We start from the raw sequence: 14,150 nt of genomic DNA on the forward strand, positions 1-14,150 counted from the left end.
TTTCTCTTTTTAATAAAAGGTGCAATAAATAAGCTGAGAATGTACAAGTATTTACAAAAAAACTAAACATGATCACAAATGTAAACAGCAGCTTACCAGAGGTATATTTTGTAATGTATGATTGGTTAGGCACGTAAGGTATTCTGATTCTTACTGGTATTAGTTTCTCATTAAAATATGCTCTAAAAGTTTTCATGTCATTTAAAGCTCACAGTTACATACTCAGTTGGGAAGACGTTGCCACGTGACAAGTGACAAATTAAAGGAAAAACCAAGCACTCCTTTTCAGCAAAACTGCTCGAATGCACATTTATTTTTAATTCTTCAGCTCTCTAAAACTTAGAGGTGATTGGTCGAAAATCTACCAAACTGGGTTGAGATCTGGTGACTTGAGGGCCACAGGCTCTATGAAAAGGGCAAAGCTGTTATCCTAGAAGTGGCCATTCCCTTCAAGATTTAACACACAGAACAAACTGATCCCGCCAATGATTGCTTAAAAGTACGAGATACCCCCACTCTGCAGGGTTTGAGCATTCAGGTTTTTCCATTTGTCACCTGTCCGTATCCGAACAGTTTCATCCTCGGGGTTGAAAAAGCAACCGGCTAATTTCAGAACGCTGACACAAACCGTTCTGCGGGATGTTTTTTTTTTTTTTTTCTTTAAAGCTAAATGGTTTTTTTCCACTATTTCATGATGGGCTGTCAGGAGTGGAAGCATTTGTTAACTTTGTGAGAGCAGCAACATGGAAATGGCCATTTGTGGTATGTCCGAGGGATAAGGCTGTATTCTTCGGTTCTTTGGAGAAAAACATCAGTTTAGCCACAACATGCATCATGTTGAACCAGCCTGGTGAATCGCAGCTCAGCCCCAGCCTGGCAAATATTGACATGGAGGAGGGGAGGTGGTGGTGGTGGTGTCAGTGGGGGGATATTTGGAGCGGTCCACTGCTAAAATAGCCTGCGGTCACTTTGGTTCAGTCCATATTATATTTTTGGGAAGGCAAATATGGCTCGAGAAGAGAAAAAACAGCAGAGGGGAGGAAGGAAATATGAGTGTGCTGACTCCAAAGTATCATTCAGTTTGTATTAGATTGTTTTGGTTAACAACATTTTGCACAGAAAAAAGAAAGTCGGACTGATTCACACCACTTGGAAATATGACAGGGGTGTTAGCCCTGCAATGTCATGTGCTGTAGGGAAGCTGTTCATTATCTGAGCCTCCTGCGAGGACCGATGCACCTTGCTCTTTTTTTCTATGTTGGAGAGAAGACGGGAAAGAAAGCAGCACTCTGACTGGTCCCACGACAGTTCAGTTTCACCCTCTCAGGGAGGGAGAAGGTGCAGTAGCCTCTCAGGCATTCATACACACACTTAAGTAAACACATAATATACAAACTTAAATGCTTAAATGCCTCCCCCACACACACATACACACACAGTCATTCACTCAGTTGCAGACCCATGAAGAGAAGACCCCAGTCCACAGCTAACAGGAAGGGTGGTAGACAACTTGGTGGCTCAAGACTGGAACAAGGTGAAGTTGCCTATGGATGATTCCCATGTGGTGGGGAATGGTGACTTGCTACTTGATATGTTAGCAGGTTTAACAATTATGGAAATGGAACACGGAAATGATCTTTCAGGCTGGACGTTCCTTTGCATGTTGAAGATTTGGGTGGGAATCCGGTGTCTACCTGAGGTCAACGTACACCCAACTTTGACTGAAGCACTACCAGTCTTCATCTTTCTGTCAGTGGCAGCCGCAGGCCCGCACCACCATGTTCTTGTATTTCTTCAGTATGACGTTGGAGTTGTCGTCGAAATAGAGCACTGAAATGGCGTGCAGCTTGGTAGGGGCGCAGCACGGCTTTGGTACGTTCTCGGGGTTCATCAGGTGCACCTGGAAATAATGAGAAAGACCTTCAGACTCTTTATGTGTCAGAAATCCCCCATAGCCTCTTTCTATTATCAGAAAAAGTAGCAATTAGAAATGGATGATAAACTCACAAAGGACAGATTTAAAAATTGATTTTTATATTTTTAAATCATGACAAATGTAGGATTATTTGACATCCCTTTAATGGCCACTGGAGAATGGTTATAAAATCCCCAACTGCTCGCGGCCCAGCTTTACAGCAGATATAAAAATGGTTTGGACTCTGTCAGTAGCGTCTAAATTAAATTGACTGTGTAGGGATGCTCTTCTTAGATCATTCAGTCACTTAAATTGTATAAAGGTTGGTTTAAGTGACTGGTAGACACAAATAAATGGAGGTATAGCCACTCACAGCCCTTCCAATAAGTTTGTGCTTTAGTCTTAGTTAGTGAAAAGCTAATATTTGAATCATTCATTACTAAGCAATAACAAACATGTCTCTTTATCTGTCCACTGCACCTGTACAGCTTATAGATATAGATAGATAGCAAACTTGCTAACCTGGCTATCATTAGCTGATAACATAGAACTCCACCCTCTCGTCTAAATATGGCTGACGTTATCAAGCTTGATTAGACAGTAGCAGTTATAAACGGTACAAACTGTACACGTACACATACCTGCTAATCTTTGTTTACCTGTTATTGGCAATCTCTTCCACAGTGTGTGTTTTGTCCCATCACCTCCAGCCTGGTTCTGCTGGGGGTGACGGGACAAAAACTTCCTTTTTTATCAAAAAGGAAGTTTTTCCTTCCCACTGTCACCAAGTGCTTGCTCATAGGGGTCAACTGATTGTTGGAGTTTTCTCTGTATTATTATAAAGTGTCTTGATGTGACTGTTGCTGCGATTTGTTGCTATATAAATAAAACTGAATTGAACTGAATTAAGTTAAAGACTACTAAAACGCTAGGATGGTACTCAAGGAGCAAAAACTAATTGGATGGTCTGTCCCGCACAGACTACATTAAAAATCCTCCCAAGCACCAACAAACATGTCAGAGTGGTCCAGAGATTCAGTAACTCCAATTAGTATCAGTAGAAGCTGCTTGGCTATGCTGTCTGTGCTGTCAATCAAAGCGGCCACGCTCCTAAATCCTGCATCCAATTGGGAGTTATGAAAACACAAGCTACCATCTGTAGAGTTGTTTAGAACAGGGAAACTCTTCACAGAGACCAACTTTTTTTGGATAAGACTGTATAAATATATATATATTTAATACCATAAACATTTTAACATGGAAGTCTATGGGGACTGAGTCCATTTGAAGGCTGTCTCAAGTGGCCACTAGAAGAAGAGCAGTTACTCCATATGTGGATGTACCTCATTTTTCTCTTTTATGTTTCGACTGTCCATGACAAGTAAATTTAATGGAGTTAACTGAGCTTCACAGAACTGTAACACTATATATTCACCGATATTTATAACCCTAAGAAGGCCATGGCGACTAGATTAAAAATACACTGTCGAAACACTCTCATATGCTCCTGTGCTTATTTTTAAAGGTCATTTAGACACACAATAGACCACTATTATATCTTGTTGCAGTGTTGCTACAACAATCCTAAATCCACAGGAAAAACTGTATGAGTGCTACCACAAAATTCTGGCAGACATAAGAGACGGGCCTAAAATGACTTCTTCTTCATTGTGTAAAGAATACACACATACTTAGCGCGGTAAACCGTAGTGGGATGGTCTTACCAGCGTCTGCACAATGGCATGGTTGGTGGCATTCATGTGGGCATTAAGGGGGAAGGAGCATTCTCCATCACAGTAGTTGGCTGCATAGCCGTCAGGAGCAATAATCCAGTCCTTAGAGAAACACGTGAAATCAGTTGGTTTTGGGATGAACAGATGAACAAAAATGAACAGTTGTGTTATTATTGGTTCAGTACAGCTTCACTTTCCATGTAACCCACCTGACTGCTGTTGGTAAATTCAGAGTTAACGTTCTCTCTGAGGACAAATCCACAGCGCTGTCTGTGAAATCACTCAGAGCTAATCCCTCTCCTCCTTCCTTCCTTCCACTCTTTCTGTCTTACTGTTTGACTCTGATGAGGTGTCGACAGGTTATCCCCCCACTCTAATTTGTGTTTTGATCTAGTTCATCTTCCTGTCAGTGTCAATCAACCGTCTGTCTTCACCTTTTCACTCTTCTGACAGTCCCTTTCATTATTTCCAGCTCCCTTCCTCTGTCTGTGTGTGTGTGAATGATTGCTGGCAGTCTCCCTCTAGATGTCAGTGCTGTGTTAACAGCTTGTTGTATGCACCTCTGCCCTTCTCTTTTATTTCTTCCTCTGTATCTAAGTAAACACACACACACACTGTGATCTCCATTTAACCTTTTCTATGTCGCATCCTTTCTTGTTTCTAATGCATGGTGAGTACTGTACTTTACTAGTTAGCTGATTCAAACCCACAGAGTCATGCTGACAGGTTTCTTTCATTTACTACTTTATCATGTAGAAAAACTGAGACGTGCTGTTGAAATTACACTTTTTTTCTTATGTTAAAGTATCTCATCGAATAAATAGTTATACTCTGAAAGAAAGGGGAGTTCCACTGGTGCAGCCCACTAGGATCAAAGTGGGCTGTACGTGGCCCACAATATAAAATGCCTTTGACATCCCTGCTCTGGGTGACGTCTGACTTCAAGGCCATGTATCTCACATCCCACCTCCCCTCCTCAGCTAACTGTTTACCTCCCTACTACCACCAGTGCCTAAACTCTGGGGGGTTCATGCGACTCCACTCCATAATTTAGCTACTCATACTTCTCTTTTCGTCAAAACTGAGCTCTCATTTTTTAAATATTAAGATATGACAATTTGTAGAAGGAAACCTGTCTGACAAGAGACAGCTACTTAATACACCTGATGGTGGCATATTGCTTTTGCTAAGAGTTTAAAAAACACACAAAAAATCTCCTATTATTCCAACAATCATATAATATATATAATACTATACTCTAGTATGCATAGTAGGAACACTGATTAGAATTAAAAAGTAGTCCTGACTAGACGACTGATGTATTAGGAACTTTTAGGTCAAGCTTAAGGAGAAAATACCTGCCAGCCCAGCTCTCTGAAGCTGACGTACAGCTCGTGTCTTCTGCATGCAGTCTTCTGATCGCTGCTGTTGTAGTCTGAAAGACAGAGAACAGAAACCATCAGGGTTCACATATTACCACGATCCTCTCCAGACACGGGGCCGCTCCACTTAGAATCATGATTAGCATCTGGCGTCGTTTTCCACATCGTTTGTGACCCTCAGCGTGTGGAAAGTATGTCACAGCGCCATGATGATAAAACAAAGTGAAAGCCCTTTTCCTTGGGTAAATGATGTAAATATGTCCAGTGAAGTCCAGTGACACATTACATACTGAATCCGAGAGCAGAAGAATAACACAACACGCCTCGCGTAATGCACTGGGTGGAGAAACATGTGAGGGCGTAGACCGGAGCGCCGGCACAAGTGCTCATTACAGCGGTCGCTGCGCTGTACGTGCTTCACATTCATCTGCTGTCTAATGCACTTGAGCGCGTGCCTAATTGAATTCATTGGCAGTTACATATTATTTGGCACATGCACACGCAGTGAAATAGTGACAAGTGTGTTTGTGGACTCTCCGGCCATCAGCTTGTCCTTAATCATCTGTGTTCGCCTCTGCGGCCGTACAGCAACGGCTCAGACAGTCTCAGGTATAGGTTTGGTTTTCAAACTAGAAGAGGTCATTGCTGGCATTGGTCACCGCACTGAAGTCAAGACGGTGACACAGATTTTCCACTTAAGTTTCAAGGTCTCCCTTTAGCTTATTTACTTTACAACTAACCTGTCTGAGAAACAGGCAAAGTGCTACGCAGTGGTACTGGTCCCATGTTCTCGATGGTTCTATATGAGGCTCTATTTGAGGCAATTATGACTCTACAACCACACACACACACACACACACAAGAGTAGCTTTTTTGAGCCCAAAACTGATTTTAATTGCAGTTAGTTGTTGGTCTGCACATCCATAATTATAAAACAGTTAACCAACTGTTTAGACTTTTGCTGAGGACCAGCCTTACAATCGAGCAGCAACCTCCAGGGCTGAGAAATAAAGCCAAGGCGCAATGCCAAGACTTGTAATTCCTCTAATAGCCACTTGAGGCAACTCTAAAAGCATTTACAGTCCGGTATTAAATTAAAAAAAATCTCTTTTTACCAAAGAAAAAAACAGGAGATCACAAATCAATAGATGATGTTATTGTTGCCATCTTCTATATACAGTCTGTGGCTAGAATAATATTGGGATTACAATAAAACAACAAAAACATTCACAGGTTTGAATCTAAACGCGACTGGCCCTCTCATCCAAAACGCAGTGTTGACTTTTTCCAGTCTGACTCTTAACCTGTCAACTCATGCACACATAGTTATTTATCACCTACAGGCATATATAAATAGGTGTCATAGAATAAAATAAACAATAGAATAAATCAACTCTCCATCCAAGAAACTGGCATTTAATAGATTTTCTTTTGCCAGAAAAGTTTGCGTGTGTGTGCGTGTCTGTTTGTCTGTTTGAGAGTGAGTCACAAGGCAGTCGGGGATTTGTCACTCAGTCACAGCCACCACCCAGCCACTCACCTCACCAAGTCACCGACAGCAGCCTTGTTTAGTCAGCTGGAGTTGGAGGGAGACGCACACAGACATATATACAAACATATTTCGGTTATGTAATGCTAATTGATTTTGGTTCCTTACATCCATACGTCTATCATTCATTACAAGCGGCGCTTCCACTTGCAGTACGTACACATAGGCACTCACAGATGACCCGATGTTTATCTGTTTAACAGCCAAACCCACTTAGCTACTCATTAAAGCGGAGAGTTGTAATTTAAATTCACCAGAGTTGGTTGCATTACCATTTCGTCATCAAATTAAATTTAATTCTGAACAGACTCGCTGACTGCACTGCCCAGACCCGTGTGTTTTAGCTGGCCTCGTCTCAAATACAAAAAGAGACACAGACAGGGAGAGGAAGAGCAAAGCTGGGTTTCCTGCTTGGATTCATCACAGACCAAAAAGATGAGGTGACAGAGAGAGACGCATGTGAGGCCTGGCACTGCCTGTGTTTAGTCTTCATGTTTCTACCAACTGTACCATAAATGTGCAGTTGTACTTTATATAAGGACATCTACCAAACAGCACCAAAATAACTGCAATAACAAGAAAGACATACCTATGATGGGTATTTCTAAGAAGTAAAAGGCAAATCAAGAGTAATCCAAGCCACTATTTTTGAGACACTGTGTCAAGACAAAATTGCTTCCTTATATTTAACTGAAATAGTATGAAAATAACACAAAGGTAGGAAGAGATGATCTTGAAAAATACAAGCTCCACGTTTGAAAAAACATCTGGAATGTGCTCCGTCACCTCTTCAATTTAATTTTATTTTATTTTTATAACGCCAAATCACAACAACAGTCACCTCTAGGTGCATGAAGCTGTAAGGTAAAGACCCTACAATAACAGAGATAAAGCCTAACAATCAGGTGGCCCTCTCTGATCTAGCACTTGGTGACAGTGGGAAGGAAAAACTCCCTTTTAACAGGATGAAACAGCAGCCTAAGCCTATGGCAGCATGAATAAAGAAGCCAGCAGTGTGAGAGCAAAGAGCTCTATTGGGGTGATAGTCGTCTTCTTATCAACACTATGTAAATGTTTGGGGAATGAAAGGAAAACTGTTGTTTGCTCTCACTCTTTTGTCATCAGACTTTCTGTGACAGCACGTCTGGATGGCAACATATGTTGCTCCCGATCAGTGCTAACGGAGTCGGCACAAGATGCATCTCCAAACCATCTGCCTCCCCTCTCCTCTTCAGCTCAGAGGAAACTGTGTCTATGACTCACCTCATCTTACATGAACTTGGACGCATAAAACGTCAAAGCTGGTTCTTCACAGCGCCACCTGTGGGATCGTTTTAATGACTGAATGCACCACAGTTTGATGTTGGAAAATGTTCAACTATTTATGCACACAGTCTCTCACAGACCAGTGAATCTCTCTTCATCTTTCCTCCATAATTTATCAGCCTCACTGGAATGCTCGTTTTAAGCCCAATCATGTTACTAATCAGCCTAATTAGTCCTGAGACATGTTCCACCAGGTGTTTTTTTTTTTTTTTTTTTTTTTAGAATTGCACAACTTTTCCAGTCTCTGTATGCCTTCTTTCCAACTTTTTTAAAAGACATGTTACTGGCATCAAAATCAAAATTAGCACACAAGATTCAAAGCTTTAGAAGTATTTTTACTGCACAAAGGTATAAAATGGTTTTCATCAATCTTTTCACAGCTTTGCAACTTTTTTGGAAACAAGGCTGGAAATTCGATGAATATTTCACCTGACTAGACGAGTTCATTCTGTGAGAAGAAACAAAAGGTACCACTGGCCATGACAGTCAGCGGCATAGTGAGGTCAAAGGGTCATGTGTAACGGTCAGTCAGGATGCGGTCAGGTGTTTCCCTCGTTTAGGCTTCCTTCCTTTTCAGTAGGAAGGGCAGCTCGCAGCATGTCTGCTAATGTGGAAATAAGTTATAAGTTTACATGTCTGTGCAGTCAGTGGTACATCTCCATGTGCGTGTGTGTCTCTTTGTACCACTGCATATGTGCAAATGTTTTTCTCAGTATTCAGGCATGCACGTTTGGCTCCTTGTGAATCTGTGTGTGCAGGATTGCACGCGTCCATCCTGTCTCCCTGTCCTCAAGAGCAGAGAGCCCTCAAACTGAACTAGTTAGATCTGTACATGGACAATACCGATACCTTTTTAACTGAGAATTGGTCACAGTACAGTGTACAGTGTTTATATACAGGAAACAGCCAAGGATAAGGGAAGAGTACCACTGAAAGAACAAATCTGATTGGCTAAGAAACTTGGCTGACCTGATACAAACCTGAGGTGATGTTTATAGAAAGAGAAAACGACACACCTCTGAGCTGAACTGCTACCCTGCAGTACTGCAGGATGGTAGAGGTATAGAAACATACCAATGCATACTGGAATATATTTGTGTACTACTTAAGGCATTTCTGCAAATAGTGTAGCATATGCAATACTTTAAATAGTGAAAAACGCACTGTTTCTAAGTACACACACACCCTTGTTATTACACAACCTCTCGTAGAGACCCCCCTACTTCCTCATCCAGGTCGAGTTTATGATGCATGACATTCAGCTTTGGGTCAAATCACAGCTCAGGGTGGAGGGTGAATGTAGCCCGACTGCCCCCTCCACACAGCATGAGTGGCCTTCTCTCAATCAACCAGTCTAGTGATGTCTAAAGTTTGATAATCTCATTTTATTCACTGCTCTCTAAGGTGACTGTATTTTAAATATGACCTTGAGGGTTAAAAAGATTGAGGTTTATACACTTTTTGTTTGCTAGAATGATCTAATGTGCTACTAATTAGCTAGATAAACATCCTATGCAGTCAGACAGGCAGGTCAAAGGTTCAGTAAATCATAAGTAAATAAGTGTGACTTTGCTGTGCAGTTCAGTGTATCAAATTTAGCGGCATGCTTCTTTTTCCCTCTTTCTCACACATCTCCGCACAACTCCTTTTCCCGCTCGGTCTTCAAAGCCATCAAACATTTACAGTCTGTGGGGCTTTTTAAGAGGAATAAAGCTGATATTTACTGCGGGCTTTCATTGAGTGTAAAGGCCCAGATTTGTGGTGCCCATAAACCACATCTCCCCTTCCTGCCTGTAAAAATTTAATGCCACACAGCTACCACTGAGCTCTGGCTCCCATGAGGCTTCCATTCATTTCTTTTTCCTTTCCTTGACAGAGAGCAGAGGTGAGAAGAGACAAAAACTGACTCAACGTGTTATACTTGCTGTATTAATTAAAAGCCTATGAGTGTGTGTGAGTGCTACTGTAGAGTTTGACATTAAAGTAGTCGGTTTAACTAAACTACTGTAAAAATACAATCATTTAGAAGCTTTGCTCCACATAATATGGAGATGCTAAGCTACACTGGTTAACTTAGCTTAGCATGAACACTGGAAGCAGGGGGGAAAAGCTAGCCTGGCTCTGTCGAAAGGCTAAAAGTTTAACTTGTAAGGTGAAGTCTGTTTATCCAAAGGTAGTGCTAGGCTAAACAGGTTAGCTTTTATGCTAAACAGGCTAATATGAAGATCTCTGCAAGAAAAGCTAACGAGTGCGCTCAATATCATGACTGCAACTTTAAAAAGAGGTATTTTGGTGTTTGTAACTTCTCTTGGCCCTTTGATAAAATGACGTACCTAAAATCTCAGACACACTGCACTTACAGCCTGCGTTGCACATGTACATGTCACAGCTGTCTTTCACAAATTAAGTTGGAGGTGGCAAAGTGTTTCGACGATAACCGTGATCTTTGAAACATAATAATAACTACAATCAGAACTATGTCATAGCACAAGCCACAGCAACTATCTGACATAGAAGATTTGAGTTACATAGGGCTGTAATATGGATATTTTGAATTCTAGTGGCACAGTAAAAACAGCCATGAAATCCCTGGACTAGATAGACAGATAGGTGGATAGATTATCTTTAGTGAAACTTTATTGACCCCACAAGGCAAATTATTGAGTCTGAGCAGCAGGATAAGAATACAAAAAAGTGCAGTATGCAATAAATAAACAACATAGTCCCAGTAAAAGTGCCACATGCACATAGAGTAGCCCTTATACTTTGAGATATTGCAAAAAATTCACATATACAACGGTGATAAAAACAAACAAACAAAGAAACTAAAAAAGAAAACAAATGAGATAAGCTAAACAAGAGTCAAAAAGTAAGACTGAGATCATGTAAATTGCATTAATAAATAATTTGTACACTATAAGAATATGTCTTGCATTCAGTAGTAAAACATAATTCATAAATGACTGATTTTTAGTGAGGGGGAGGTGTAGACATGGTGGTTAATTACGGAAAAACCACCTCAGATATCGCTTGCTATTCAAAGCAAATATCTTTGCCCTTTCAACATGACTTCAGAGGATTTTAAGACCCAAACCATGAACTCCACTTTCACCTTCTTCTTGAACTACATTCAGGACCAAATATTTGAAAATAACACTAATGGGAGGGAGAAAAAAAGCAGGATTTCCTCTACTGAGATGGCAATGTAAACGGACACTGTAGCACAGAGCTCCGCCGCTGTGTGACGGCAGCTTACCTAACACTGTTTAACCTGGAAATGTTTCTCTGCGAGTAGACAAACATCCATTTGACCGCGTGATAGTGAAACTCTGCACTAAAACCGATTCACATTGAATTCATCGAGGTGGGGCTCCTACTGCCGGTTCCCACCCTGTCTATTGAATAGCAGGGGAAACACTGCTCCTTACTGAACATAAGCACTGTGGCTTTTTAACACTGAGACTTTTAATGTACTGTATGACTTCACTTTAACCCTTCCCCGCCACTCTTTGAACCTCAAACTCTGGAAAAGCCTGTAAATTATATTTATCTCCGGTTGTTCCGAAAACACGAGGATCTTATGGTGCCAGTTCAGATGTTATAACTGCACAGCTCAGATTCAGCATGTCAGTGACATAAAAAGAGTCACAGAACCCCAAGCGGGCCAAAGCTTTTCAAGCCGCTCCACCTACAGCCTATGGTTTACTCCAGCTATTTCTTAATTCCAAAGCGAGAAAAAAAATAGCAGGTTTTACAGTAGCAATTACATAAATTCCCATAGAGGTGGCGGCAGTGGTGGTGGTGGTGATGGAAAACTCAGTCCCAGTGTTCAAAATAAAATCCTTCACCCTGAAGGAGGAAGGAGCGTGTCCCAAAAGTTGTGAAGACATGAAAGGAGAATGTCACTGTTGCCTCTGACGTTCCTCCCCCTCCCTGCAGCCACTACTACTGAAGTTTATCTTTCTTCCTGTCTTTCATCACAGAGGTTATTAAACCCTGTGAGGGAGCTCCGCCATGTCTAATTACGCCAACGGTAAACAAAAGGAGGTCGGGTGGTGAAGGAGCGAGGAGAACGAGGAGGAGGTGGAGGAGGGAGGAGAAGAGCGACAGATGAAAAAACACAGCTGGCTGAGCGCCGTGTTATTATAATTCTTTAAGCAATACTGTTAGCTTGGTCAGTCTTTTAGCTGTGCAACTAATGACTAGCTAGGCCTAATTACAGGCCGCCGGTGCTGTGCCGGGACGTGATATTCCTTCCCCGGATGGTTGTTAACTTCCCCCACAGCCAAGGCCCAGCCCGACTCCCATTACCTCCTCAGCCCTTCCTCGCCCACAAAACCCCAAATTACCTTTAAAGGTGTTGTATTGTTCTTTTGGCAACATACACACCAGCGTTTTCCACTGTGCACACATCAGACACACCCAGAGTGGGTGGAAATATCACGGCTGTTGTAAAAGATATTCCCGGTCTTCCCCGCACGCCTCAGAATCTAAGGCGAAACTTAAAAAAAAAAAAAAGATTTACCCCACTAAACAGGAAAAACAGGAAAAACAAAAACACTGGGATAAAAGTGGCTGGTTTGAAAGCTGTGTGTGTGTTCATGTGTGTGTGTGCTTTCAGGAGCAAAATGTGGAAAACAAAGATGATTTGTTACACTTAGAATTACACCATAATCTCAAAACTATTGCTGCAGAAATTTTTTTGGCCGATTCTGGCCTCTTTTGTCATCTGGAAGATATTTAATATCAGATGTCGATTTAAACCCAGCTCGCTAAAATGGTGCAAATGACAAAATAACAAGGTCCAAAACCTCACAGGGATTAGAGCTGGGAAAATAAAGTTGTCCTGGTTTAAAGGTTGCTTTATAGCCCTAGCAGACCGAGCAAGGCACGAGAGTCATTTGTGGCGAATCGAGGCGCAGCAAGGCCAAATTCATAAAGACCAAATCAAAATTTACAAAAATTTCTTAAATTAAAAATGGGTCTGATGATGTCAGGGATTACTTTGGGATTAAAAACATGAGGCAGTGGAATCAGGTTGACCTCACACATCAGGGGCTATACTTTGGGAGGCTATTTTTAGAAAACACAAGGGCTGAATTAGTTTAAAAAGCCTCTATGTGGACGCTACTGCACACATTCGAAACAAACACGTTGCTGCCGCTCGCTCTTAGATCTCCCGCTTCTTTGGAAAAATATCCGTGAGGGTGAATTCCCGGCCAAACAGAAACTGGGGGACAGCATCCACATTTTGTTTCTCCCCATGAGCGCTCCACAAGACGGATGCTCTCCCCATCCATCGTGGCCTCCTCCCCGTCTCTGAAGTGAGTGATGCGGTATTGAAACCATATGCCCTCCTGAATTCCTCGCGGATCCTCCCATCCCGTCCAATCCCTGCAGTCCTCTTGCTGGCCACGGACACACGGCTGTCGCGAGGGGGGCCTCCCTGCTTCCTGTGTAGGATCTAAATATTTACACTCCCAGTCGTCCCGAGTGGCGAGGCGGAGAGGTCTTGATGTTTTGGGTTATGTAAAGTCCAATCCTCCAGGACGCATATTTAACAGATTGTCGTTGTTAGAGCACTTTTTTCAGCAGACTCGCTCCGTGGAAAGTTTTTCATCCTCCCGATGCAGAAGGGGACACAAAAAGCTTTATACTGAAAGGGAGCAGGGTTTGAAATCCACGCTGTGTACCCCAGAATAACTTTGTCTTTACGACATCCTGCCTTAAAGTCTTCGGACGTCTCAAGCCAAAGGTGACAGCTGGGCGGTGGAGAATACAGGTCTGGAGCCAAAACTGAACATGTGGTGAGATCTAACTGTCCCGTAGCATAACAAATGATGAGTCTTTGTTCTGTGTCGTGTCAGCCAAAGCTTTCATCTAATGCAATTACTAAGAAAAAGCCCTGCAGGAATTTAACATACAACCTCTGGTGTTAACAGCAGTGCTGCGTAACCTACTGAGAAAGTCGCTGCAGATGCTCTGAACAAACAGAAGATCGAGCCAACAAATCTCAGCAGAGGGTTTTGCAGGGAGTAGCGATGAGAGCAAACCTGTCCTGGAAATGCTTCTGCGTACTGTACAGATGTTAGAGCCATTAAGCAGGGAGCAAAAGAAAGCAAAGCAAAGGTAAATCGCTACCTAAGTAGCCAGTCAGGATGGGAGGATTTGCAGCTCTATGTGAGTGCAGACAAGAGCTGTGATCAGACAAGAGGACCAAAGATAAGCCAGTTATAGCCAGGATT

At 42.1% G+C, this 14,150-nt stretch overlaps 1 protein-coding gene across 2 annotated transcripts in view; it reads right to left on the reverse strand.

The window, feature by feature from the left end:
- Window positions 1-30: 30 nt before the first annotated feature.
- Window positions 31-14,150, reverse strand: part of bmp6 (bone morphogenetic protein 6) — a 48,223-nt gene continuing 34,103 nt past the window's right edge. For both annotated transcript variants that reach the window (XM_063483918.1, XM_063483919.1), the window contains 3 exons: window positions 5,007-5,083; window positions 3,640-3,750; window positions 31-1,900 (listed from right to left, as the gene is read on the reverse strand). In XM_063483918.1, the coding sequence (XP_063339988.1) occupies window positions 1,751-1,900; window positions 3,640-3,750; window positions 5,007-5,083 (338 nt within the window). In that variant the 3' untranslated portion in view covers window positions 31-1,750. The remainder of the gene's footprint in view (window positions 1,901-3,639; window positions 3,751-5,006; window positions 5,084-14,150) is intronic.

This window comes from Pelmatolapia mariae, linkage group LG9, assembly GCF_036321145.2.
Source record: "Pelmatolapia mariae isolate MD_Pm_ZW linkage group LG9, Pm_UMD_F_2, whole genome shotgun sequence".
Lineage (NCBI taxonomy): Eukaryota > Metazoa > Chordata > Actinopteri > Cichliformes > Cichlidae > Pelmatolapia > Pelmatolapia mariae.